Here is a 26,351-nt window from a genome sequence, read left to right on the forward strand (position 1 = left end):
AGGTTAAAGTGTTTAAAGTATCAGGTACAATGCCTGCCTGCCTTAGTGAGGGGGGGGGGGGGGGTTGGATGATGTAGATGTCTCAGTGGGATAGTTGTGAATCATGACTGCCTGGTAATGGTAAGCACTGTGCAGAACCAAACACATAGCTCCTCCACCATTGACACCCCTTACTCCTCTCCACGCCACACACAGTAAAACTATCTATGCATCTATTCATCCATTTGTCTGTCTGTCAGAGTTTGTCCTCTTACTGTCAATCTATCTGTCTGTCCATCTGTCCATCAATGACCAGATAGACAGTCCATCTGTCAATCTATCTATTAATCTACCTATTGTCATGGACATTTCCAGAAGACATGACATTCTCAAGACAATAAGTCACTGTAAGTTCTCAGTTTTTATTTCTATAGTAACCATTTCACAGTTTGCGCCGCACTTATGTGCCTTGGGGTGGAACTGAGAAGGCCTTGGCTGATTCAAAGCTGTACCGTGAACTACATCCTGAGATGGCCGAAGGGAGTCGTGGCACCCTTATCCGCTTTTGTGCCCTCAAGGACGTTTCTCTGCTTCAATACTGGAGTGTGCCCACTGTTTGGGGCTCACTTCAGCGCTTCAAACATGTATGCTTGTCATCTTGAGTGGCCTCTCTGTGCAGACCAATTTTATTCTGAGTTGCGTTGTAAATACAGTTGGAAGAATTTTCCACCACACAATCTACTTACTTACCAACCTACCTGTTGTTTACCCTCTTCTGCACAGTAACGTAAACTACAATACACTGAACTCATGTAGCACACTGTAACACACAACGACACAATGCATTACACTGTGTATCAATAAAGCTATAGTGAATTGCAGATCTATATATTATATACTTCACCCTTGATTGTTGTTCCAAGCTCAGTTTCTCTGTCAAAGGCTGCTTTGGTCTGGGTTTTCGCTTGCATCCTGTATGACCAGTTGAAAAATATTTCAGGTCTGCTTTTCAAGCCGCAGGGACACGGGCAGCCAAGCAGTGCCCGGAGCAATATATTCGGGCAAGCGAGCAAAAAAACAGTGGTGTAATTGACTTTCTCTCTCTGCTGGTCTCCAATAGACACAGGCCCATAGCCCACAGGGTCCATTGTAGATTGTTTACACAGAGAGTAGGCCTAGCGTTGAACTGAACAAAAGCAGTACAAAACAAACGGTGCCAAAGGGGACTTGATTAGGCTAACATATTTTGGGATTATTAAAAATCTTTCTGACATTTGGAAAAGGTGGAGGAGTGGGTGAGCATCATGAAGATCATGAATTTTATTTTGTATAATAATAACCGCAATAACGTAATATTTGTTAAGATTTCGAGATATGATTTGAGAAAACTCCAGAGTGACAATCATATTCTTTACCACTCATACATGTATGCTACAATCTGTGTTGCATATTACAATATATAACACAACATTATTCTATCAACCTGATGTTAACTGAATCATAGATCATAATCTACTGGGCTCATTGAACCCTTGGAGATGAATACAGGCCCCGTCTACAGTGAAATATCAGCCTGGGACTGCCCTTTGTCCAAACACACCTGCCCACAGCCACGGTGACAGAGCCACGGGATTGCTCGTGAGGCTTGTGATGTCACAGCCCCGCCCCACATAGACACTGGTGTCGTGCAGACAGGAATCCCCTGAGGGGAAAGTTCAGCCCTACATGAGTAGCGTCATCGCTCCCCTGTGAGGGCTTTCTGTGTGTGTGTGTGTGTGTGTGTACTACACGTGCGCGTGCGCACACACACACACACACACACACACACACACACACACACACACACACACACACACACACACACACACACACACACACACACACACACACACACAGTCTCCATCCTCCCAGTGGCACCAAGCCGGCTAGCAACACCATGTCAAACACACAGTGACGTCAGCCCCTTGGCATCCATCTTGGCTCTGGTCACAGCAGAGACCGTAAGGGAAAAACTGAGGAGGAGGAACAAGCTCATGACATGTGCAATGGTCTGGTTCTGTGTGGTCGCACTGGTACGGGAACAGGTTCTGTATCCATCATACATGGATGATGTAGCCAATGTAGCCCCCCTGGGGGCAAGGACTACAGCTCCCTGTTTTACACATCCTGCATAACATGTTGTCTGGAAATTGGCACCTTTTAGGCATTTTTTACTAATGACATATATCCTAGATATTATTCCTTAGAATTCCTCAATCCTAATTAACACACTTTTCTGATGTTTGAGACATTACAAGGTCGCCAAGATCCATGTAAATGTCTAATGGTTTACAAATGAAACTGTGTTTGTAATTGTATCTATAATGTAAATCTCAAAAGTGTAGCTTAAAACTTTGCATTAGACACCAGCGATAATAAGGAAACAAATATCAGTAAACCGGTTCTTGAATGATCTAGATGGTTATATCTAGAATAGATATATTATGTTAGAATATTCTAAAGCAGCGAATATCACAGATAATGATTATCAGCAAAAAAGTTCTTGAATAATATATTCCATTATCGCTGGAATATTCTAGAAGGGGTTCTAGAATATTCTTCCGCAGGGATTATTGCAGGAGGGATAATTCCATAGCTGAGAGACATTCACCATTTCGATATCCTAAGCACTGCATAACTCAGAAACCATCATGACCGATTTGCTCTCTGAATTCATCAACACCGTTTGCACAGTCTTGTCAGTCTGTGCTGTGTGCAGCGAGGCAAACCAAAGCGTTTACCACTCAAAAGAGTGGAGGGGTGCTCGACAATAATCAATGATTCCACTGGTCCTCTCTCGGCAGTGAACAGAGGGGAGCCATTGATTAGTCAGTAGAGTATACATCAGATGGAGACATGGATATATTCCAAAATAACCTGGGATCCAGCAGTCCTCTTATGTTATAGCATAACTTCTGGGTGCGAAGGCATGCAGCCTGGGCCGGAAACCAGAAACTGCAAGGACAGGCGTAACGCCTTGTTTCCTTATTCGTGACAGAGATATTCTACCACAGAATACTCATTGATGGAGCTTACATGAGAGTATTATATCTGAATAGTTTTGATTTGAGATCTTTTATGCCTTTTTTTACAGTTTACTATACTGCTGTTGTTATCACCAATCACGCAGTGAGCGATGCTTCCAGCAACATGATTGGTCAAACCAAATGTGAAACGAAAGAAACTCCCAGATGCACATCCTACATAAAGCTGCCTGGTCTTTGCAGACAGCAAAAGATGTGCCACTAGCAGATGTGTTACATTTTGTAATTCAGCACTTTAATCAAAAGCAAAAGCCCATACAATCAAAATTGGACGGCTTCAAAGGGTAAGCTTTCTAAAAAGACTGCAGGAGTGCAGACTAACAATATGAATCTGCCAAGAATAAATAATGAACAGACCTCTGAAATGCCCTGATGACGTCCAGTTTTGGCTGTTATGCTAATGCAGAGAGCTCTGTTATAACCTATGACAGAGTTCATCTCAGCGCACAAGATCATCTGCACAAGGAAATTACTAAGCAAGCAACCCTCACCTCCTCCTCAAAAGATGATCATTAATGGTGTGTGTGTGTGTGTGTTTGTGCGTTTGTTTACGGTTTATGAGCTATCCTAGTTTGAAAAATTGCACTGATCGTAGGGCAGCTCCATATGACGATAGAAAAATGTCTATCAATAGATATTTCCCTCTATTGTTCCTATAACTATTTTATTTACGGCAGTATTTTACCTCATTCTGACCCTGCTTTGCGTTCACTACGCATGCTCGACGAATACAAAAACATACATGGAGGAATGTCACACAGAACGAACGTCCCCGCAGCAGTCCGAGACAAGAACAAGAGTCAAAAATGCGATCTGCTTTCAAGGGAAGTGATGAAAAGAAAGGAAAATCTGAAACAAGTTTGTAAGAGTCTATAGTGTGCGGATATGTGGAGCTCGTTCTGGACGGCCATTGATTTTGAAGATTGTGCCAGACATTGTTGGGGCGTCGCTACGGTGTGTGTGGATGTGTGGCGCTCTGTCGGAGCAGCGGTATATTTTTTGATGTCCCTGTCCGAGTGAGCATTATGCTCAGTATAATGCAGCATTGTGACGCTCATTCACAATGACGGTACCAAAAAAATATCCCAATGTTGCCGTGGGTCGCCCACCCCCTGCTCCACCAAAATTTGAATTTCAGCTGAAACTGTGGGTTTGTCTACATTTTAACAACGGACCTGCAGACGAGTTACTCTGAGTTCATATTTTGTTCATTGGCTGATCATTTGAGATTTCTAAAACTTGAAACAGTTTTTTTTACATTTTTCTCATGTGTGACAGGGTTAGCTCAAAGTCATTTTAATATTTAAGGACAAAAGAGAGTGTCCCTTTCATTTGTCGTGACAGGATTTTTCAAAAGTAGTCATGAGGCATGTGGTTATTTTATGTAAAAATAATTCACAAAATGTACAGCCATGTTGTAGCCAATTTACCATGTTGTGATATATATATATATATATAATTATCAAGATATGAAAAGACCCATATCATGATAGAAGATTTGGTCCTTATCGCACAACCCTAACTGATCGTGATTGTCAAGGATCATAATATAATGTTCAGCAGTATTCATGGTGTACTAACAACCATAGCCTGTTAGTAGTTACATATACTTGACAGAACAGTCAATGTTAGTTAAACAAGGAAGATGGAGCCAAAGGTTTCTACTATTACCTTTACACTTTGGTCATTTAACTAAATATTTTATCCAGTGACTTTATGATTTAGATATGTCATTAATGAGCAAGTAGACGGCGTAGTGGTAGACATATGGAGGTTTGGGGTATTGGGGTTGGAACCCAGAACCTTTCACCTGGTAGTCAAACAACCTTATTTGTCTATGTAATTAAATTTACTAAATCAAGTAGACCTTAACGTGGACACACTAACTCATACTCTACTGTAAGTAGTAGTAGTAGAGTTTCTTTGACCAGTGTATAGCAGCATTCTGAGCAGAAATATCCCATTCTTTAATTTCATAGCAAGGCTCTGACTTCTCTTTCTCCACCTCGTTTATAATACAACCAGCTACTATACTACCTGGCAAGTTATATAGTCAAAATGCTATACTAACCTTGAATTGTGTTCATGTAGTTGATTGACGGAAATGGGGTACCCTATTTCTCTTTGAGCTTCTCTGACTGATTTGAAGGAGTGGCCCTAGCTGTGAAACTTTGGAATGGAATATTTCTGACTGCATATAAATGTATTTTTACTTAATCGTACCTACTGCAGTTTTAAAAAGAGAATACAGTATTGGGTTGAGGGCAACAATGTTTTTAACAATGAAACATGAATGCCACCCTTTTGGATCTTTGTAGAACCATTCCACACTAAATGACACTCCTGCATATTTCAGGCTTGTGGGTTGTCTTTATTAGACAGCTATGAACAGTAATTCGTACAGTAAAAATCTGTCAAACCGTTAATAAAACAGTGATGGATGTGTTATAATCACATCATTGCCACAATCACGACAATACCTCGTTTCATAATCATTTTATAAATGCCAAAAGCGTTGATGTGTCTGTTGGAGCACGCAATTGCCCTAATGCACCATAACTGATTTGCTTACAGACAAACGGCCTACGATGTAGGTCTGAAAGCCCCTAAATCTTGTTGGCAACCACTGCCTCCCTCTACCTCCAACGGACAAGAGCAAAAACAACCCTGATATTCATTCATGCATAGGCCTCTCAAAAGACCCACCAATGTTACGTTCAAAACAACTCAAATAACGAAGCTGTTTTCGAAGAACCACAAAAGGAGACCAGGACATCATCAAACATGCGTTTGGGTGCGTCTTTATGGATGGAGAACGAGGTCCGTCCACATCTACAGCTGCGGGGGGGGGGGGGGGGGGGTTCGACAAGGTCATTGAGCGGCACGATGCGTCGAGGACACGCTGCTACATGGATGGGCCTTGATGGTCGAGATATCAGACAATGAAACACTTCTGAAGCTAGATTAAATCCGAAAATATGATCATTGGCCTCCGATAATATGTTGTGACGTTTGCGGAGAGGTTGGCTATAGATTTGCAAACGTCTTCAGCAAGAAATAGTCTATATCCAAAACAGAATAAGACAAATAGACAAAATGGAGTAAAGACGCAGGCTGTATCGGCTCATTAAATCTATGATAACAATTAAGACAAAATGTTTTTAAGTGGCAAGATGCCAAATTAAAAGCATGTGATTGGAAACAACCAAAGACTGTCTTGCCTACTCAAACGCATTGTAAAAATTGCATTTCGCTTCCTTTGTGAATAATTCACAATAAGATGTGTCTCTCGAATTCGTTAAGAGTCGTCGCTTATAGTTACGTGTAAGTACGATAACAAGCGGGGGAAAACCCGTAACAACCTTCACATCTGTCACCGCGACAGGGCATTGACAGAAAGTGAAAGGGTGTTAGAATGGAATATTATCCAAATTAAACGGCGCACAACCCATTTCTATCTTACCTTCAAACTGAGAGGTCAATTAGCTTGTTTGTGGAAGAGAGTGGCGCGATGGGCAAGAATGAAGATGTAAAATCCGGCTTGGGTTCCTACTGGCCCGGCACCTTGTGTAAAATGTGTGTAGCCCTGTGATCTATTCTGCACTGACGTAGACCGCCCCCCACCATCACGCACACCCCCACCCCCACCACGCACACGGCGCCATCCTTGGAGCATCCCTCTCCCCCACCCTCCCGCCCTCCTCGCGTCACCATTCGCTCTCTTTCAAGAGGGGGTGGGGGGTGCACGTGATTGCCTAAATGCTAAAACGGTCCATCTTTTTAAACATTTTGTCCGGGATTATTGGCCGTGTTTTGTCCAGGCAAACGCACAGGGGGATTAGAAGTAGTATTCATTTTCAACACAACCATTTATATTTCGACTCACCGAATGGAGTTGCGTGTTTCTTTACCATATGCACCAAATGGGTTGGTGCAATGAACTGTGCACGATATGCCTCTCCTGCCGCCACACGTGCTCGGGCTCGTGCATATAATGGTCCATGCAGCCAATCGGTTTTCTCTGCACGGGCCCGTGAGTCAGTTAATTTGTCGTGCCAAATAACATTTACTTTCCTATTGGATTTTTTTTATTTAATCAGTAATATTTGATAATATGTTAGGGGTTAATTTAAGATGCGTAAGTGATTACTGACCGCGCGTGTCGCTGTTTGAGCCAATTTAGATTTTAGACCACGCCAGTTTAATTTCTGACCAATCAAAGTATATGATTCCTGATTGGTTCGTCAATTCCATCTCATCTCTCAATCAAAGGTAGGCCTATGTAAAATGCAACGCTACAATGGCAAACAAAAAAAAGTGACAGGAGCAAAGAGAACGGGAGTTTTTTTACTAAATCGAATTATTTTGATTTCGTTGCAGCACAAACGATCCCAAAAAATAGCAATTTGAATAATTTAATGAGCTTCAACCATAGTTTACACCTTGTCTGACCGTAAACCAACGGTGTTGTTGGTAAGATGTCCATCGCCATGCCAACTACAACCACCTCCCCGTCGGCAGCTTTCAACTGCCATTGTCCGGTCTCGAGATCTATTGACCGGCTTATCTGCAGGGCTAGTAGGCCTATCAGCTTTTCACACACAGGCCGCCTCAATCAGCCTTAATCTGCCCAGTTGAAGACAGATAGATAGGGTCTCTGCCTATCGGCAACTGTGAGTGATAAGACATTATATAAAGTAAATTATTACTTCGTTTAAGAATGCTTGATTCTGATTGGCTGGGAGGAGGGCATTAACCCGGCAGGTTGCCCGCTGACTTGTCGGTTGTACTTGCTGCTGACTGAGCACAGCGTCATCAAATAGTAGATCAATACGCCGTTTGTATTTTTTTTTTTATCACAGAAATTACAAACATGAGGTCCATTGTAAAAATAAACCTTGTTTAAAAAAGTTTCTAAAATGTGTCGGAGGATCAGTCGATACATAGTTTCGCAAGCGAGATACATTTAGCAACTACGTTATTAAACTAGTGATCAGATGCAGCGTTGCGGTTGCTATAGAAACTAATTAGCTACAGCTGAGCTAACGTTATTCACCGTAATTCTAAAGGGGACTACTTTTTGAGGGAGATGAACAAACAGAGTATACATTTAATAAGCATGCAATAGGCCTACGAATAAGAAAAAGCATAATTATTAAAGTATTTTAATTGTTTTATTATGTTTATGTTGCAATAAACAGCCCGGCTCGTCTCGGGCGGTAAGCCGTCCACATCAAACTGTTTATTGCCCTGCCCCACCCTGATTATCCCTTACTAATTGTATAACTTCTTGGTAGGCAAAACATGGGTAAAACATGATCACTACCTTCCAAAAAAGTGCATTACGTTTTTTTTAATAAAAATGAGAAAATAAGTAACTCAAGTTTATTTAAAAGGATATCAATCTCAAACAAAATAAATTACTTGGATGGAAAGATGAAAGGTGACACCGCCCTCTAGTGTCTAAGGACGAAATTGGACACAACTGCTTTTCCCATTTGTTTATTTTTATCCATGTTGAATCGCCAATGAAAATGGCAAACGAACAAGAAAATAATATTACCAAGTATGTAAAAACATAAGCATAATTCATATTTTGTAGGCTTATACAGTATATTTTTATTCATTATTTATGGGGGTATATTTTTTTTATTACAAATTCGTCATATGTGAAATCCTGGTAATGAAATGGACTCTTGTGATGATTTTCCACAGTTAACACACTACATACACACTGCATGTATACTGTTAACCTTTACTCAGACAGGTCAGGTGTTTTCTCACAGAGCCAGTGGTTCATATTCTCACAGAAGGCGCTTCTCAAGGGATTCATTTTCTCTTGTTGGTCCAAGTAGGCGCATTTCCTCTTCATACGATTGCGGAACTCCGAAAAATGATTTTCTTTGTAATACCTAAACATGCAAAGTGGGTAAATAAGGGTTTTGAATTAAGCCATCACAATGCAATGTTCTAGTGAAGTGAACGTTATGTTATGTTTTACCCTCTTTCCACCGCCGTCCCATCCTCCCAAACAGGGTCCCATTCTCCAGCCCTTGATTGCAGGCCGATCCAAACTCTATCTACTAAAAATCCAATCGTAAGGATCAGCATCTGTCAACAAGAACGACAATCGCTTTATGAGGAACACTTCACATTAAAGAGTCCATTGTCACAGTGTAATTAAATAGCTAATGTTACAACATGTAACAGCCCAGCTTCCTCAATGTAATAATGTTATGGAACAGCCTGTAACTACACAATGTGGTTGGTGTTTGCCACCACTTACAGGCCGTTTCATAACTTTATGACATAAGAAGTTCATGCCGTTACATGTGAAATGCATGCCGTTACATATGAAGTATGTACGATTATATGTAAAGTACATGCTGTAACACACACATGCTCACACACACGCACACACAACCTGCTCTCGCTGGCTGTTAACGGCCACCAGATGTGCGCCTCTATCCAGGCAGTCTTGACGGGCCGACTCCCAGGTTCCCTCACTGGAGGAGAGCAGGTAACAACTGGACTGCTCTGAGGTCCAGTCTGGGGGACAGCGTGGGACGCTTGGGTCTGGTCAGGAGTCCGACAGAGCAGAACGCAATTAGAGACTACAGTTCTGAACTGAACTACACCGGTGTACTTTAAGTCACAGTAGACCCACACAGGTGTCATTCATAATGCTAATTAGGGGTCTGCTCCTTTTATGCACCAGGACAGGGGAAGTCGATTTAACCAGTGAAGTTAAGTCTACGAACCTGTGCCCTGTTCATTAAAGGAGCAGACCCATCATTTGGGTTATGAGTGACCCCTTTCCCCCGAATGACTGCTGTGAAAAAGGTCTCTTGACATGTAATTAATCAATATCACACGAGAGGGAGTGCTGTTATACTAAATCACAGAACAGCTGGGATTATATGAGTAAGATAATCACAGCTGTGATTAACAACAGCTCAAACGCCATTTATTTAGTTACATTTTATTTACATGTTAAATAAATAAAATACAAAAAAATAACACTTCTGTAGAATAGTCAGTATAGGCCTATAGTTTCAATATCATATATGCTACTTGACACTTTAATCACTACACTCTAAGACAACATGTGGTCAATATTAATTTACCATTATATTAAAGCAGAAATAACCATTATATTACCAGTAAATTAGTTAGTTAATGCTTTTTACTGCATTAAATAATCTTCTTTAATGGTTATTTAACGTACCATTATTGTACCATTAAGTGTTACCCATACTGTGAAGTATCTCAACTGTGCGTAATGTACAATTATTTTTTGCAATCAGACTTGTATCGCTACTACTCAAAGGCCTAGATACAATTTCTGCATTATTTTGTACTGTAAAAATATATATTTTAATATTTTTTGTTAAATGTAAACTACCAACCTGTACTTTCTTAAAAAAAAAAAGTTACAAATTTCACATCTGGGATTATTAGATTAAATTATTTATAAAACATACAATGTTTTTAGGAACTAATAAAACTCACCCAGTTTAGAAATGTGCATGAGCAGCCTGCTTCTCTGGTTCTTGAGTTCCATTACCACATTTCTCTGCCGGGAGATCTGGTCCCTCAGCACATCTCTTTCTCGGACCACCATGTTGTAGATCTCCACATGTGGGTTGTAGATCCGTCTGCCCAGAGACTGGCTGCAGTTTATGAACTGGGCCTCTAGAATGTCGTGTGCTTTCTGTAGCTCCTGCCTCTGCCCTATCAAGTGAAATCTCATTGAAACCAAGTCTTCGACGGCCCAATCTGTAGTGCCGCCGAAGCCGAAAGGCTCGGGGGCTGGGGAGGGAAGATACACATCAGGCCAGAGGTTCCTCTTTAGTGAGGCAGGGTCAACACCAAAGGGATCTCAGCCTGGAACCTTGGCTTCTCATAAACCTAAACCTTTTTCTCTTATAGTTTGCTGAGAAAATGTGATGTTACAGATGGATATATGCCTACTCACAGGTTTTATGAAGGCGCAGTGAAATGTTGAGGGTGGCTTGTAGAACGCAGAGGAGACCCAGACTTACACCAACCACTCTGCAAACTCCCAATACTGTTTAATAAATGTCACACACATGCATGAACACACACATTTTGATGTGCCACATTTAAACAGTTTGATCCTCAAAATATACCCCCCCCCACCTTTGACCAAAGAGTAAAGCAACATAATGTGAACTCATCAAATTTAAATTAAATAGTGATCAACTGTTAGTCCAAATTTTGACATTACATTTCAGATTAATCCAAGTGGTCTGTCTACGAATACCTGTTGACCTGATAGTGTCCCTTTGACAAAAATCAAACTTTTTTTTACCAGAAACACAGCTCGGTTTCTCAGTTTCCGTTGCATCTTTATCATTTGATGAAGAGGAAGGGGAGTTGATGTAGTCCAAATCAGTCCGCTGCATGACTTATCGGTGTTCAAGGTGTGTGTGTATCACAGAGATATAGAGAAAACCTTTCTCTGTTGGCAACTTATTTCTGGGTGGAGGATGTGGCACTTCCCTCTGTGTCTGTAGTCATAGTTTGCCAATAACATGTTGAAATATTCCAACCACATGTCCCATGAGGAAATATATTGTTGTACTTTGTCTCTGACCACAGATATTTGGTGGGGGTTAAGCGGGGGTTTTCAAGGCTCAATAGACTGATCTCACTGGTCCCCATTAATTACTTTTTTTTTTGTCTCAATCAACAATTAAAGGCTTTTCAACTAGATAGATGTATAGGAAATGTCTGGCTATGAAACATTTGATCAAAGACAAATGTAATTTATTAAATCTCACTTTTCAAAATAAAGTAAAAAAATATATATAAGTGCATTAACCTACCACTAGAGGACATACACAATGCAGTAAGCCCAAAGTCTTGGCAAGAGTGCTGGTGGGCTTCAATTGAATGAGGTCAACTGACATTAAAAATCATTTAGTCTATTCTGAGATTACAAATTAATGGCTTTCATGTAGCTTGTATTAATAATAATTAATGTATTACTTATTTACAGAGGGAGGTTTTTGAAAATTAACAGGGCAATTGGAATATTTTCTTGTTTTTAAGTTTTTTTATCGCTGGTTGTCCACACAAACTAAAATCACACTACAAAAAGAAAAACACTGGTATTGTTTTTATTTTGTTTTCCTTTAATAAAAAAAAGGTTTAAAACATGTAAAACGTGTGTAGAATCAGATATTCATCCTCAAGTCAAAATGGAAGCATAGATCCTTGGCAACATGGTATTTGCCGTTTAACAGTTTTCAGTTGGTGAGTGATCTTCTTCTTCAATCATCAACCAATTTGCTTATGGTGAAAAACAATCCTTGTGTATATAGGGTTGGGTTTGGTTCTTCAGGGCAAAGTCTTTGATTGGTGAGGCTTGTTAAACTTACTCTGTAGGAACACCCTAGGCACACAGAGGCCTTCCTTCTTGTTCACCGTCTCTCTGAAGACGTAGTCATTGGCCACCGAGTGGAAGCCCCTCCCCTCAAACAGTTCAGCAAGGAGCTCTGAAGAAGGAAGTGACACGTAAGAGTATTTTGTAGTCAGGGGAATGCACTGCACTTGGCTATGGATGACCCTTCCGTGTACAATAATAAAACTGACCTTTGGAGAAGAAGTAGGACCTGGTGCCGTCCTGCCGGACGTAGAAGTTCTGCCCCAGCTTGCTGGCGGCTTTGAACCTCAGCATGGCGTGGTCGTTGAGCCCGTAGTCTCTGAACAACACAGAGCCTCCTGGCTTCAACACCTGAGACACACAAACAGAGGCAAATGTTTCTGTACCATGCCACGCTCACCTTCCATTTAAAGGGAACTACTTTACTATTCAGTCATTCAGACATTAAATCCAAAGTGACTTAAAGTAAATCCAGATACGTGGGAGCAGGTAGGGGGTTAGCTAGTCTGTTAAGTAAGGGTTTCCGCTACAGGTTTTATCAGAACTGGTCTGGCTTAAAAAAAGTAGAATTGAATGATGCACAAAATACAAAATAATATATAGCTAGTGAGAATGTGACATTGAACACGGCGATTCTATTGCTGTCCTCACCCGGAAAATGTTCTCCAGGGCTTGCACCATCTTGTCGGGGTGGATGGCGGATAGGACGAAGATGAGCGTGACCACGTCCACACTGGCTTGCGGCACCTCGCCCCGTAGGTCATCCTGGGTGAGGTCACACCGGAAGGCCTTGCAGCGCTCGGGGCAGTACAGGGGGTGTTGCTGCCAACAGACACACAGGCTGACCAAATCTGTCACATCTTCTCCTTTGTTTGATGTATGATTTCAGCTTCTTGTGATCCCAGTAGTCCACTACAGGGATGGTGTTTCATTAATTTGTATATTTTCTTTTATTCTTTTATAATTGTTTATTCTGTTACCATGTAGGGAGATGCTCTAAATCTATTTAAATTCGAATACAACTCCCTAGGACACACACACACACACACACACACACACACACACAAGAATAGGTGAGTTATTAACTACTACACCCTTCATTTTATAGATCAGTCACTGATAACATGTAAACCAGGAAGAGAAGAAATCAATGGCTCTGTCATCCATGATGTAAAAATAAATAAAACGAATTACCAGCCAATCCCAACCATGGCCATTTTGTGGCCAAAATACAACATAAATATACTTCAGGGGAGCAACTAAGGAAATTGAGTCAATTCATTGATCAAAACATTTTTGAACAGTAATAGATTCATAAATGAAAACGGATGCGGAAAGCAAGGGCTGACATTTTTGGACAAAATATAAATAAGTTGCTTTCTTTAAAAAAAAAAAAATTTTAAACCCACTATGTATCCCAAAATGTACTACATAAAGCAGTCATCTGCTTGAATGGTACCACCCATACAGATTATGAACAACGCTATAATGATTGTCTCTGGATATGTGGTCACAGGCCAAGCAGGTGGGTTGCGTGAACTCGTTTTTAGTGGTCAGAAGATGCGGCGTGGCGGTGTAAAAGCGCCTCCACGCAAAGTACTTCATGTACTTCTCGTCGTTCTTGTCCAACTCGAGCAGGTGTTCGGCCATCGCCTTGGCATCGGGGAAGTCTTTGACGTGAATGAAAGAATCACCCGGCATGAATTCTTCATAATTGTCTCTAGACGTCCCCAAAACTATTGGCACAGTTCCCGACGACAAGGGTCCGTTTACCTTCTCTGTTATGTAGTCTTTGTGGGCGGAGTTCTCAAAAGCCAAGTAAAACTTGCAACTCTGCATGGTCGGGTAATAACGTTCCGCCGGCAGTGCAGCACCAAACCCAAGACCAAAGACATGCACTTTGACGTGCTTGACGAGCTCTTTGTAGTATGCTGTTCTGACCCGCGAACCAGCAGACCACATGTTACTAACCATCCAGCAGACCAGTTTATCTTTCTTGGGCAAAACGAAGTGGTCACCTGGTTCATCCTTGATCACAACGTCATACCGCGCAGTGATGCCAGCATCTCTTCTGTAACTCAACGTCAGGTTGAATATATTATTTATTCCTGGGAGCTTGGCTGTGTTTGCTGGCGACTCTACGTTATACCAGATCCACTTCTGTCGTTGTGGGCGTGGTCCTTGTGGCATGTGGGTCACACTGTGAATATTCTTCTGATAGAACATGACCGCGTCCGCCTGCTGGTATAAGGATCTGTCGTATGTCAGATCACAGCTTGAGATATTATAATATTTCTTGCAATCATTGAAATCAAATTTAACATTCAACGGTATGGCCCAGATTAACAGCAGAGGCTTCTTATGAGTCTCTTCCCTCATTTCACTGGTGTAGTTCGCAAAGAGACGTCCGTCCGATGGGCAGATGTGCACGGAGGGATGAATGTAAAGAAAGTACACATAAGTGGTGCACCCCAGTATGAGAGCAGCTGCCAACACATTTCGTGACCACGTCATCTTCGTCCACCTTTGGTTCTGTCAAGGAATGAATGAATTTATAAATATTAAAAAATAATAATTAATAATAATAATAAAGAGTTAGAAAAAAAGTATTCAATTATAACATGGCTCTTCTAAATGCTGTTGAATACTCCGTTTACTTGCATGGGCCTTCCCGACTTCCTGCGGTCAATTATTTTTAGATAATGACCGTTGCTAAGCATATAATGACCGCTGTCAAGTAAAGTGAATTTTTTCACGTCTTTCGTTTGACTCAAATACACAAGTAGTCTGGTAACTTAACAACCCCAGCGGATTCGGTTGCTAAGCGACGTCAACGTCTTTGGCGGACTATTTCTCTGCTGATCAACACTACGAATGCTGGTAACAAATTAATTGTAAAAAGACACACCGTGTGAAGTTATTTTTTCGTTTTGGCAAGTAGCCGTGTAATAAGCGGGATAATGTATCCGTCGCCGGTCATTATCGAAAATAAGCCCCTTCAGGGCGAAGCAAGTCCTGTTCCTTATTTCCTGATAATCACCGGCGTTCTACAGGCTACATTATCCCTTACTTATTTCTAGTTGCCCGCAGGAGGCTGGTAGCCTACCCTTTACTAAAAGTATGGATGCAGACCATGATAAATAAAAAACACATAAACCACTCACCTTTTGTAGATTGTCCTTGTCAACCAGGCTAGTGATACTTCAGGTCAACCGGTTTGGGCCAGGGTGTGTTCGGCTTTGTGTTGTTGTGTGCTGTATGTGTGCTGTATGCGGGCTGCAGCAATACCTGTCCTTCCCCTTTGAGTGTGCACACTCCCACAAAGCAGCCTACCTGATAAATACACATATTGGCTTCAAAATGAGCTGAACCTCATGCGATGGAGCAGAAGGAATGAACTAGGACAGGATGCTCACCTCCACCAACACACATAGTCATGTAATGACTCATTGAGCAGGGTTGCCAACTCTCACGCATCTGGCGTGACACTCACGCTTTCAGCATCAATCTCACGCTCTCACGCACACGCAACAAATGTCACCCAAATGTCTAACCCAAAAAAAAAAAAAAAAAACTCCCGTTAAATTCCTGTTGAACAATCAGCGGACGTACAACCCCCCCCCCGCCCCCCCGGCCAACAATCAGCGGACGTAGGCCTACAAACCCAACCCCAGCAGATAAATGTATAAAGAGTTATACATAGCTGTATATGTATTTGCAATATAGCAGGAATATTTACTCGAGACAGCTGCTGACTGCTGTTAGCTGTCCAACAGGTTAGCAAACTGTAGAGTTATTAAGAATTATGTAAATTATATTATTTTTTCCATATATTTGCATATCTATCTGGTTGGTGCCGCTTTCATGTCACATAGAGAAGAGTTGCTGTAGCTTTAAGTGTACCTTTGGCCGTTATAACGCCGTCTGCCGTTACGTTATAACGGCAGACTATCGTAAATGTCGTGTTGATAGAATGTTAGGAATAAAACTATCCTTGTATCGCAATGATCGCATTACATTTTGAGGGACTACTTTCTCAGCAGTCCAAAATTCCGAACTACCCCTTTAATTGAACCAACATACATTAATTTAATATTTTCCATGCTGAAATACATTTTTAACATATAAAGTCTATACTCTTGTTAAACGACAAATACAACAAATTTGTTTTAAAAGAAACAACAGCCACATGAGTGATGAGTATGTTCCTCAGTGCAAAGGGCTCACATACATCATCATTCAATGATGGCACAAAACTGAAAAACAGTGGCCCAACATTAAGTGAAACAACTAGCAGTATATTCAGTGCAGTTGTAGTAGTTGAAATTACTTTCATGACTGATATAGTTTCTAAGCAAACTAGTCACATAGATTTGCCTTTGAATTCTATGAACAGATAGATAGATTTACTTTATTGATCCCAAGCTGGGAAATTGCAGTGTAGCAGCAGCATTACACACAGTAACAATACAAATAGAGAGAAACAACCTTGACATATATATAAAAAAGAGGCAATATAAAATGTAATATGAAAAATTTATAAATAAGCAGTATAATTGTAGTGCAAAGTAGAAAGTATAAATATAAGGTGCAAGTGAACAGATAAAACATAAGGTGCTTTGAGACTGTATTATTATTATTATGACCAGAGTTTTAGCTGTTATTGTACAGTGTGATGGCATGTGGCAGGAAATATTTCCTGTATCTGTCCCTTCGACAGCGGAGCTGGAGCAGCCTGTGGGAGAAGGTGCTCCACTGTCTGACCACTGTGTGATGGAGAGGGTGCTGATCATTGTCTATGATGGATAACAGTTTATTCAGCGTTCTCCTCTCCACCACGCACTCAAAAGACTCCAGCCTGAGACCAAGTACAGAGCCAGCCTTCTTGATCATTTTATCAAGTCTGTTGGTGTCGGTGCTTTTCTTCTCCGGTCAGCATGTACTGGCATCCACTCATGACCGTTGTATGACTTCAGCAACCCGTGTCCTTGGATGCTGCAGGTTATGTCCATCTGGGCTGCAGGCCCTCCAGCTGTTTGAATTTTCCTTCTCAAGTATACTTCAGACAAAAGGGTTTGAAACCAGAACCCTCTCGGACGACAGTGAAAGGAGAACCAAACCCTAGCCTTAAAAAAAGTATTACTTTTGTTCTGGAGTTTCCCTCGGAATTATATTTCAATTCAGCTTCAATAAGCAGAGCAATGTGATGGCATGTGGCAGGAAATATTTCCTGTATCTGTCCCTTCGACAGCGGAGCTGGAGCAGCCTGTGGGAGAAGGTGCTCCGCTGTCTGACCACTGTGTGATGTAGAGGGTGCTGATCATTGTCTATGATGGATAACAGTTTATTCAGCGTTCTCCTCTCCACCACGCACTCAAAAGACCAGCCTGAGACCAAGTACAGAGCCAGCCTTCTTGATCATTTTATCAAGTCTGTTGGTGTCGGTGGCTCTGATGCTGCTGCCCCAACACACAGCAGCAAAGACAATGGTGCTGGAACAGACTGGTAGAAGATCTCCAACATCTTGCTGCACACTTCGAAGGATCTAAGCTTCATCAGGAAATACAGTCTGCTCATCCCCTTCTTGTACACAGCCTCTGTGTTAGATTTCCAGTCCAGTCTGTTGTCGATCACCACTCCCAAGTATCTGTAGTCCTCCACCTCCTCCACCACCCCCCCCCCCCGACCCCGAGGCTGTGAAGTCATCCTCTTCTTCCTACTGAAGTCGATCACCATCTCTCTGGTCTTGTTGACATTCAGACTCAGGTGATTCTGTTTGGACCACTCTACAAAGTCGCATACACCCGACAATAGCGTCGTCAGAAAACTTCGGCAGGTGACATGACTCAGAGTTGTACTGAAAGTCAGTGGTGTACAAGGTGAAGAGGAAGGGAGAAAGCATAGTTACCTGTGGAGCTCCTGTATCGCTGACCACCACGTCAGACAGGACACCCAGACGGACAAACTGTGGCCTGCCTGTCAAGTAGTCAGTAATCCAGGAGATCATAGTGTCGTCAACACCCACCACCCACAGCTAGATACTCTGCTTCTCATCTTTAATCATGCTGATCTTAAGACTGTCCTTCCAAAACTCTACCAGCATGTTGATTTCCCAACAAGAGGAGATAACATTTTGGATCTGGTCTACACTACCCACAAAGGAGCATACAAGGCCTCCCCCCTCCCCCACATTGGACTCTCTGATCACATCACTGTTATGCTAATGCCAGCATACAGACAGAGACCTATGTCTATGTGAAGTAACTAAAAATAAAACTGACTTTGACTTATCTTGACTGAAAAGAACGTTTTTCTTGATCGGGTTTTCTGTAAAATAATTATTTGCGGTGACAGCGCTAGCTTCCATTTTAGTGCCTTCACTATCAAAGGCTCGGGCCTCGTGCTCAGCTCAAGCACATCTCCATGATTTGGCTGACATGGGATCACATTCTCTAGACTCAAATGACAGAAGCGAACGTTAAGCAAAACAATAGTCATGTTACTTTATTTCTAGTTCTATGATTGTATGTGTAGTCGTCTAGGCTTTGCCTTATAGACTTCGGCCACTCTACTCGGCGGTGACCACTGCGAAACATGAGGTCTGCTCCAAAGTTTCTGGTGCGCTCGTGATTTGCAGGGCTCTAAGACTGAGCTGATTCTGATGAGCCCAAAGACAGAGCTCGACCACTGCCCGTTGGAGAGCAGAGGAGCGCACGCCCCCCTGTTTGTAAGCCGCCACTGACACGCTGTCCGTTCTGATCAGAAGGTGATGTCCGCGCACCAGAAATGCAAAAGCACTTTCCTCTCTGTGGCGAGCTCCAGCACATTAATGTGTGAACTGGGGAGTGTCAGCCACTCACCAGAGAGACACGTTCCTCCCCAGCCCATCACTCTGCCCAGGGGAACCTACGGGATTTCACTGAGGAGGCGAGAGCCTCGCTGACATCATGGCCGAGTCTAGGCAAAGCCCCAAGTAGACTAGTCGATGGCTAGGGAGCGAGTTATTTTCCCAGTTCATGGCGAAACCCAAGGTTTCAATGATATATCACCGTCATGGTGTCTCTTCTCGCAGCTTCCTTTGTGTGTCTTAAAATCAGTAGGTCGTCGAGGTCCCATTACCTGGATCACACCCTGCCTTATCCATACATCCAAATCATTCTGCTTTCCTTCTTTGCACCCATTTTCCCCTTCTTCGTTACTGTGGGTTCCTCAAAGTTATTCTGAGATTCTTCTCCGGTCAGCATGTACTGGCATCCACTCATGACCGTTGTATGACTTCAGCAACCCGTGTCCTTGGATGCTGCAGGTTATGTCCATCTGGGCTGCAGGCCCTCCAGCTGTTTGAATTTTCCTTCTCAAGTATACTTCAGACAAAAGGGTTTGAAACCAGAACCCTCTCGGACGACAGTGAAAGGAGAACCAAACCCTAGCCTTAAAAAAAGCATTACTTTTGTTCTGGAGTTTCCCTCGGAATTATATTTCAATTCAGCTTCAATAAGCAGAGCAAAGGTGTATCGCATCACCACTTAATTGGTGGGTAACTGTATCCGCCAATAAGACGGTTTGAATGCAATAGCGTGTGTTTAACATAGAGAGGGAGTCATCCGTGATACAAGACAGTTCGATGGTTATATAGCAACAAAGCATGTAATACCTTGACAAAGTCCACAGCTCTCGGTGAGAAGTCACAGGCGTAGATAAAGATGTTGCGATCCTCTTCCAGCAGAGGAAAAATGCAGTTTCCTACCCCACAACCAGCCTCCAACAGCACCAGCCTTTGGAACTCAAACTGAAAAACCAGAAAGAATAAAACGACATTTAAAACTCGCTTAGACGTTTGTGTAAATCACGGAATCAATATACATCATCATCATCCATTAATACCTCTCTGCACGACTTCAGTTCTTCAAACTCCCGCGTAGTCCAATGTCTGTCCTTGAAGAAATTTGTCGTGTTTCTTTTATAGAATAAGTCCCAGTTTTTCTGCGCTTCCTTTTCTAATTTCATCTGCTTGAATTCTGAGACCAGAGTCTGATCAATGGGGAGTTTATGTGACTCTTCTTGGCTCAGTGACATGTCTGAGTTGCTTTTGATTTCACCCTGGTGTTTATCGATAATAGACTGATCTTCAGGGGATACATGATCGCTTGTAAAACACTTTATTTCCGATTCCATGTCGGATAGTTCGTTTTCAACGCCTGACACTGTATCAATCAGTGGTCAGCACCAAAAGCAGCGTATACAACATGAGCCCACCATGTCCGTCCCATATATTCTTCCGTCTCGAGTTTCTCACAATCCGTCTGGTTTATTTATCTCTAAAAAACATTCCATTTTTGGATGTGAAATGTAATATGTGTTGTTACATTTATATTTTTTAAATCATGTATTATTAATCTAATGTTTAATAGAGGTAATAAGTATAATAAGTATAACACGAATCTTCCGCACACTGTCGGAAGTATTTCCCAGCAGGAACCAAACAGGAAACAGATGCTCGCCGCAGTTCGTCATTGGGCTAGCCAGGGCGCCTCTGGTGTGTTCACTTTGCATAAACAAATTCTGTACATGTTCAGTGATTTTAAACAAATGTAAACTTCGACCATTTAAAATAAGCAATGAACGGAACTACAAATCCGCTTTTGGATAAAGAGGAGCATGTGTTGAAGCTCGGAGAGAGCTTCGAGAAGAAGCCCAAATCGTCCTTCCATACAATCAGATGTGAGTTATTAAAAGAGCGTATGAGATGAGGGGATGGATGGCTTGAAGTCCAGCTTCCACATTTACGAAGTGAATCGTTTGGTGGCGTTTTTCCACGACATTTAAATTAGTTAAATTCGGTACCCATCTGGTCTGCTGTGTGAACGCGTAGTTGTAAAGGGACAATTAATAATGAATACCTAGTCAGATCATCTCACGAGTGTTAAGTAATAGCATATTGACATGGGGGATGTTGAATTTGTCAGTGATTGGAAGTACCAAATACCCTGCCCCTCCCCTCGATCATCTGTCGTCCTGCGGTGCGTTTCTCCCAATCATTTACAGTCTTTGGTTGTACCTCCCCGAGTAGTGCAGTACCACTAGGGGCGTTTTCAGCCCAGTATTGGCCCTTGGCATTTGTGCACAGGGCCCCATTGCACTATTATCAAAAGCCCCTATCAAAAACAAAGACGTTGTTGGGCACGAGGTAAGTCATAGTATGTTGACATCACGCCTCCTGCTGTGTAAATGTAAAACGGCCAGACTTGCGGCATTCCACAACCATGGACTATTTTTTGTCCTACTTTACAAGGAAGCAATGCTCTCTCTACACATTGTGTTTGTAGAAGGAAAACACATTTTTCACTTGGGTTGACTGGACTTGCGTAATAGAAAAATCAGTCATTCATACATACATGGTTATTGGTTTTCTGCATTTATAACTGAGCACGGATTTAGTACTCTGAAAGGGGAAGAAAAAAGGAGACGTCAACAAACATACATGCTATTTTCCACACACCTGTATGTAGCAACAGTTTCAAAGCCTGTTTTCATGTTTGTTTTGTGTACCTCAGATGATTTCAAACCAGCCTCTATCGACACCAGCTGCGAGGGAGAATTGCAGGTCGGAAAGGGGGATGAAGTTACCATAACGTTGCCACATATTCCAGTAAGAAGTGGGGAACATCCTCTTTTCGACTAGAACATGGCTTGACAGAATAACAATCCTCTCAACAACTAAATGCAATGTCACAAACTACCCATTGCAAACCTGCATGCATCACATTATGTTATACGTAAAAAAAAACACATGCAGTGTCCCATCCAGGGATGAAACATCTGTCTTTGATACTCAGTAATGGGCAACAATGCAATGTATAACATGGTATATTAAGCTTATATTATGTATCTTTATTTCACCCAAGGGCTCCACACCCCCCATGACGGTGTTCAAAGGGAACAAGCGGCCCTACCAGAAGGACTGTGTCCTCATCATCAACCACGACACTGGGGAGTTTGTGCTGGAGAAACTCAGCAGTAGCATCCAGGTCAAGAAAACCAGGTGAGAGGGCAAATAGTTCCCATGGGGGGAAAAAAAGCCAAGGTAGCTTCGTAGCCATTTGGGAACTCTTGTTTATTTCTAATCCACAAATGCTTGATGAGACATGATGAGAGGGTTAGCCGATAGCAGAACAGATGCGTGCGGATGCACAGCCACTGGGCTAGTGGCTGGGAGCGCATCCGTTCTGCTATCGGCTAGTAAGGGCTTTCTGGATATGTCCACGGGGTAATCTGCGGTGAGTGTTTACATGCAAAAACACAAAGTTTATACTGTTTTGCCACACTATTTGAGTTAAACAAACACGGTGGTGTCTCGTAAGGTACCAACCCTTGTTACATGTCTTGGAATGGTTTTCTGAATGTGTTTAGAAGCCCCAAAAGCGGATAAAGAGCTTGCCCCCATAGGTTAGCGTTATAGCTATTCCGTAGCGCCGGCAGCCAGTGCAGATCTCTGGCTTGGTCGAATCAATTTTCGTCTGGTTTTTAGCTTCCCTCAACATTGGGTGACCCTCAAAACAATAATGGGGTTAAAAATCGCCTGAGTTCTCCTTTAAAGTTCCCTCCACTGAAATGTAAAATATCCTAAACACTTACAAACAGCTTTTTGGGGTTTGTGAAACATGTAAGCAGTGGAGGAATGAACGATGGTGTTTTACACGGGTGTCTGGGTGTGTGTGGTGGTTCCAGGGCAGAGGGCAGCAGTAAGATACAGGCCCGTATCGAGCAGCAGTCGGTGCGGTCCAACCAGCCCAGCTCCCAGTTCCGGGCCCCCACCAAGCCAGGGGCTGGAGTAAAGACCTCCCCCTCCCCCTCTAAGGACAACCCCTCTCCCGAGCCCCAGCTGGATGACATCAAGAGAGGTGAGGGCCCTCAGCCAGAGGCATCGTCACTGTTAAAGGGCCCCTATTTCTCCACCAGCTGTGAGGCTGACAAGTCATTGCAAGCCATCACTCAAAACCTATCCACTGGGGACGTCACAAGCAGGATTGTCCACCAAGTTGTATGGGGGCTTACTGCACTCCAGCCTACCAGCTGGTGGCAACCCGGGAGTTGGGGCAACCCAACAAGTGATCAAGTAGGGGCTCTCTGATAACACTTTAGGTAGCGCTGGACGATATGGCCAAAATCTATATCACCATATACTTTTTCATGTCAGTCGATAGTTATATCACCATTATCGTGGCAGAATATATCAGGATTATTATTAATATTGATTTATCGTCCACCCCTTACTCTTGTGAAATGCTGTCCCTGTGAGCTAATCAATCACCATCAAGATCATTGATGATGGAGCGATGGATTACCCTGCCTCGGTTTTGGGTTAAAAGTTGGTTCTGATGCTCGCTCTCTCGCTCTGTCTCTCTCTCTCCCTCCCTCTCCCTGACCCTCCCCTGTGTTGGGCAGAGCTGCGTGCGGAGGTGGAGGTCATTGAGCAAATGAGCAGCAGTGGCAGCAGCTCCTCATCAGACTCGGCCAGCGGCGACGACAGCTCCAGCAGTGACGGTGAACACGACGCACAACCTCCACCCCCGCCACTACCACCACCACCACCGCCGCCGCCCCACCACCACGCCCAGGCCTCCCCCAACCGAAACCCGCTGGCCAACGGGGCCCCCGACCGGCAGCAGGGCACCAACCAGCTCATGAGCACACTCCGTGAGTCTGATATAGAGGGCTGGCTGTATGTGTACTTTGTATTGCCTGATGTGAAACAATATGGGAGGATTGGATTTCTCGGGGGCTGTGCTTTACGGAGGAACAAAGTACTTTCATAACTTCTGGAAAACTGAGAGATTTGTGACATCTTCCAACGCATTCTGTTTCCTGTCTTTGCAGGAAACGATCTGCAGCTCAGCGAATCAGGCAGTGACAGCGATGATGATTGAAGTTCTAGCCCCGCCCACACCTCTTCTCTTTTCAACTGTAACGCCAGTTCCATTATTCCAATGCTGTGGTAACTGACTTTTTTATTTTTATTTTGTATTCTCCTCAAAGCTGGCCTGCTTAGATATTTTAGAGTGTATTTTTTATTACCTGTATATTTTCTGTCGTGTATGAAAGAGAAAAGGCATAGTTTAGAAGATTATAAATAAGAGGGTACATTAATATGGTATGTTACGAGTGTTTAGATACTCATTTTAAGGTTTTTATGTGTACCCCTAGTGCCCTTTGTTGCCCCCTACCTCCCTCTAATCCAGAGAACCTCAAAGGAGTAATATTAATTATGCCTTCAGTTGATAGGAAGATGTAATGTCTCGGCATAGCACACTTAAATGTATTTCTGTGACGAAGATGCTCTATAACAGGAGGTCATTTTATAAAGGGGCATGCAGAAATTGAGCATTCTGCCATTTAGAAATTAATCACATTTTTAAATAGTAGAAAATGTCCATTTGAAACCAGCGAAAAACACAGCAAATAGGCTTTACTGTAGAGATGACCTGAACTTAGAAGTGAGAGATTAGATTCACTAAACACCTGATACCGTAGGAATCAGGTCTCTGAAAAAAAAAAAAAAAGTGTCTCCACGGTGGACGTTTGAGCTCTGTGGTCGCCCCCTCCTGAGGCCTCTGTCCCAGGAGCCCCGGGCTGAAGCACTTTTCAATTCAATTAGTTTTCCTCTTTTGTACCTTCAACCACCAAGGAAGCTATAAACTCTGTTAGGCCTGAAGTAGTGACACGACCCTCTGCAATACCAAAGAACAAGAAAAGAGCCGCCCTGGAGGTAGAATTGGTTTCAGAAGCATGTTCATCAAGTATTGTTTCTATTAGTCTCCGTACGACTAATGTTCTGCCTGTAAGTGTTCTTTGTTATAGGTTTACAGTGTTTTCTATGACGTAAAATGTCCACTTGTATATTTGGAGTTCCGTAACAAAACTGATTGATTCACCAATCGATTCACCCTTTGGCTCTTAACCAAACAGTTTGTTCATCCACCAAGCTGAGTGAAACGGCACACACATCCGCCCTCCACTACTCTCATTCTTCTGTCCATTTTAATTTCACAACAGTAACGTTTTTTCATGGCAAGCTAAGAACAATGTAAGAGAAGCAGTCCAAAGTATTCAGGTTCAGAAAACATGTATGTAACGAGGAACAGATAACAATCAAACTACGGCATACCCAAACTAACAAAACCCTTATTGTCTTTCAATGTTTCTCATTCGTACAATCTTCATCTTCATCTGGATGGATTGGTTTGGGACTTGAATGTCCATTTTTTTTTTGTTATTTCAACAAGTCAATTCAACTGGTCATGATTTAGACCTAAGATTTTTTTACACCTTGTAAATAGGTTAACATGTAGACACTTTACTGTCCCATTCTGTTTGTCTATGTGATTTCAAAATCACATAGTTTGTTTGTCAACCTCTTGTATTGCGTATTATAATTGATGTTTTTTTTATTAGTACTCGTTTGTAAGATAGAAAATTATTTGAATTGTATTAAAAGTTTGCATCAATTTCAATAATGTGTTGTGTGTCTGTCAGGTGTACAGGCAGTGCACCGTGTTGTCGGCTGGAAGCTGCACAATATAACCACTGCCCTCTAGTTGTAGACTGTCGGAACTGCACAACATTTCCTAAGCCAAGGGAGTTTCAATACTTTGATAATTAATTCAGTGAATGGCAAGAATAATAACGACAGATGATCTCATGATGTGATAACACATTGATAAAATCTGGACTGACATACAAGCCTAAAACAAGTTTATAATTTGATTCCCATTTCCCAGTAAAATCGTAATGATTCTGATTAAAATCCTTTCAGATTTCAAAAAATGACTTACCCAAATCTTATTTTGAAATATAGAGGGGCTCCGTAGAATAGTGAA

The 26,351-nt window shown here is 42.3% G+C and overlaps 3 protein-coding genes and 1 pseudogene across 4 annotated transcripts; 1 reads left to right on the forward strand and 3 right to left on the reverse strand.

Moving 5' to 3' along the window:
• Nucleotides 1–8,817: 8,817 nt before the first annotated feature.
• LOC311351799 (C-type lectin domain family 12 member B-like) lies at nucleotides 8,818–11,250 on the reverse strand (the record flags this gene model as incomplete). The annotated part of the gene is given in 7 exon segments (XM_084471937.1): nucleotides 8,818–8,974; nucleotides 9,064–9,173; nucleotides 9,487–9,638; nucleotides 10,575–10,874; nucleotides 11,041–11,137; nucleotides 11,141–11,166; nucleotides 11,169–11,250. Coding segments are annotated over 7 exon segments (924 nt in total).
• A 964-nt stretch (nucleotides 11,251–12,214) lies between these two features.
• On the reverse strand, nucleotides 12,215–20,714 carry mettl6 (methyltransferase 6, methylcytidine). The gene is made up of 5 exons (XM_084471443.1): nucleotides 20,359–20,714; nucleotides 20,129–20,263; nucleotides 13,126–13,296; nucleotides 12,684–12,825; nucleotides 12,215–12,586 (listed from the first exon to the last, which is right to left on the reverse strand). The coding sequence occupies exons 1-5, from the start codon at nucleotides 20,647–20,649 to the stop codon at nucleotides 12,429–12,431; spliced, it is 897 nt and encodes a 298-aa protein (XP_084327569.1). The 5' UTR covers nucleotides 20,650–20,714; the 3' UTR covers nucleotides 12,215–12,428.
• On the reverse strand, nucleotides 13,897–15,961 carry LOC311351627 (4-galactosyl-N-acetylglucosaminide 3-alpha-L-fucosyltransferase 9 pseudogene; annotated as a pseudogene). Its single transcript, XR_014684153.1, has 2 exons — nucleotides 15,639–15,961; nucleotides 13,897–15,006 (listed from the first exon to the last, which is right to left on the reverse strand). The product of XR_014684153.1 is annotated as a 4-galactosyl-N-acetylglucosaminide 3-alpha-L-fucosyltransferase 9 pseudogene (transcript).
• A 288-nt stretch (nucleotides 20,715–21,002) lies between the features above and the next one.
• eaf1 (ELL associated factor 1) lies at nucleotides 21,003–25,951 on the forward strand. Its single transcript, XM_084471656.1, has 6 exons — nucleotides 21,003–21,195; nucleotides 22,029–22,123; nucleotides 22,380–22,516; nucleotides 23,203–23,375; nucleotides 23,920–24,171; nucleotides 24,352–25,951. The coding sequence occupies exons 1-6, from the start codon at nucleotides 21,093–21,095 to the stop codon at nucleotides 24,399–24,401; spliced, it is 810 nt and encodes a 269-aa protein (XP_084327782.1). The 5' UTR covers nucleotides 21,003–21,092; the 3' UTR covers nucleotides 24,402–25,951.
• Nucleotides 25,952–26,351: the final 400 nt, after the last annotated feature.

This window comes from Micromesistius poutassou, assembly GCF_964030765.1.
Source record: "Micromesistius poutassou genome assembly, chromosome: 8".
Lineage (NCBI taxonomy): Eukaryota > Metazoa > Chordata > Actinopteri > Gadiformes > Gadidae > Micromesistius > Micromesistius poutassou.